This window comes from Triticum dicoccoides, chromosome 3A, assembly GCF_002162155.2.
Source record: "Triticum dicoccoides isolate Atlit2015 ecotype Zavitan chromosome 3A, WEW_v2.0, whole genome shotgun sequence".
Lineage (NCBI taxonomy): Eukaryota > Viridiplantae > Streptophyta > Magnoliopsida > Poales > Poaceae > Triticum > Triticum dicoccoides.
This window is the reverse complement of record NC_041384.1, coordinates 220,247,699-220,249,172: the sequence shown is the minus strand read 5'-3', so window position 1 is coordinate 220,249,172 and position 1,474 is coordinate 220,247,699. Positions and strand designations below refer to the sequence as shown.

At 55.8% G+C, this 1,474-nt stretch overlaps 1 protein-coding gene across 1 annotated transcript in view; it reads left to right on the top strand.

Annotated features, from left to right (window-relative positions):
* The first annotated feature begins 309 nt into the window (after positions 1 to 309).
* The window catches only part of LOC119267932 (translin-associated protein X-like), a 20,071-nt gene continuing 18,906 nt past the window's right edge, over positions 310 to 1,474 (top strand). The window contains exons 1-2 of the mRNA XM_037549388.1: positions 310 to 475; positions 547 to 677. Of these exons, the coding sequence (XP_037405285.1) occupies positions 340 to 475; positions 547 to 677 (267 nt within the window). The 5' untranslated portion in view covers positions 310 to 339. The remainder of the gene's footprint in view (positions 476 to 546; positions 678 to 1,474) is intronic.

Genomic DNA, 1,474 nt, shown 5'->3' with positions numbered 1-1,474 from the left:
GAAAACCAAAACCCTACTCCGCGTACCCGACTCTCCCAGGGACAACCTTGAGGGGGTCAGGAGACATGCGGGGGAAGGAGAAAATCTGACTTGCGGGATCAACCCGTCGGCGATGGGGAACTCACGGGCGGCGCCACCGGAGGACTGGAAAACTCTAGTCGCGAGACCTAGGGGAAAAACCCTCTCATTTTGGCTGTCCTTTTGATTTTATTTTTAACCACAACCACATGTTGGTTGGCCGGATGAACGTACGTCGTGTGTAAAAAAAAAATGGTCTAGACACATGAAAAGAGGCAGCCACGGAAGAGCCGCGCCGAAACCGTGGGACGGGCCAGCCAGATGGTGCCCCTACGCGTCTGCCACCGCCTCGTCCACCTGCGCGGCCTCCCCTCCTCGCTTCGGCCTCCTCTCCCCTCCACCATGGCGGCACCCCAACCCGGCTGCAAAACCCTTCGCCCCACCACTACTTCTTCGCGTAATCCCCCTCCCTCCTCATCCCCACTCTCGCTCCCTCTCCGCGTTCTCACTGTCTGCTGCTCTCTCCAGCGTCTCCTGCCGGCCCGGCCACCAAGAGGTCCAGGACAATGGCCACGGACGCGGCGGCTTCTCCGGCCTCGGCGGGGTGCTCCGCGATGAAGGCCGAGTTCACGGGCCACGCCGAGTACCTCAACGCGCTGGTATGTACGCGCAGGCGCTAACCGTTTCTCTTGGCTTCGCTCCCTCCCTGGATCAAGCCGCTGTTTGACGTGGCGGCTGGGCGTGATGCTTTCGCTGCCCGGGATTATTTTCTGCTGTGTAGTGCGCTCGAAGAGGGGTAGTCTAGAGCTTTATGTGTAGGTCAGCGCGCGTCTTTTTCTCTCTTGCCAAGATCTTCTCATGCGTGCTAGGTGTTCGGAGAAATTACAAGGAAACTTGTGCTGTATCTGCCTAGTGCTGATCCCTAATCAGGCAATGGGCGCTCACTTCGATAACAAGTTACAAGGTCACTCACGTTAGAGAGATATCAGCAAAATGCACAACAAGCCGAACACTCAACAAGTGCCAAGATCATTTGTGCTCAACCTGAACCAACCTGATATTTTACGAGAAAACTACTACACTAATGTGTGATGTAGGCGATGCTCAGTCTTGACCCAGTGTCACGTCCTAGCCGCAGCAAGGTTCGCCGGCGATCGACATTGATCAACTACGGCGCGGATTCGGATTTGGGAAGGGGGAGAGACGAGGTAGGCAGCTAGAAGAAGATAGAATGAGAGGTTCAGAGTCATTTCATTTCTTCGATGCCGAGACTTGACCGTTGCTTATATAAGGTCCATTACAACTCACACCCTGCACACACGGTCCATTACACAGACGCTAGCCAGCCCAACTCCGCCATTTTGAATTACGCACCAGGGCTTGACGCCTTCTCTGTCTTGCCTTTACCGTCTCCCAGCTTGGCTGACGCCCATGGTCAGTACCTCAGGACTGACAG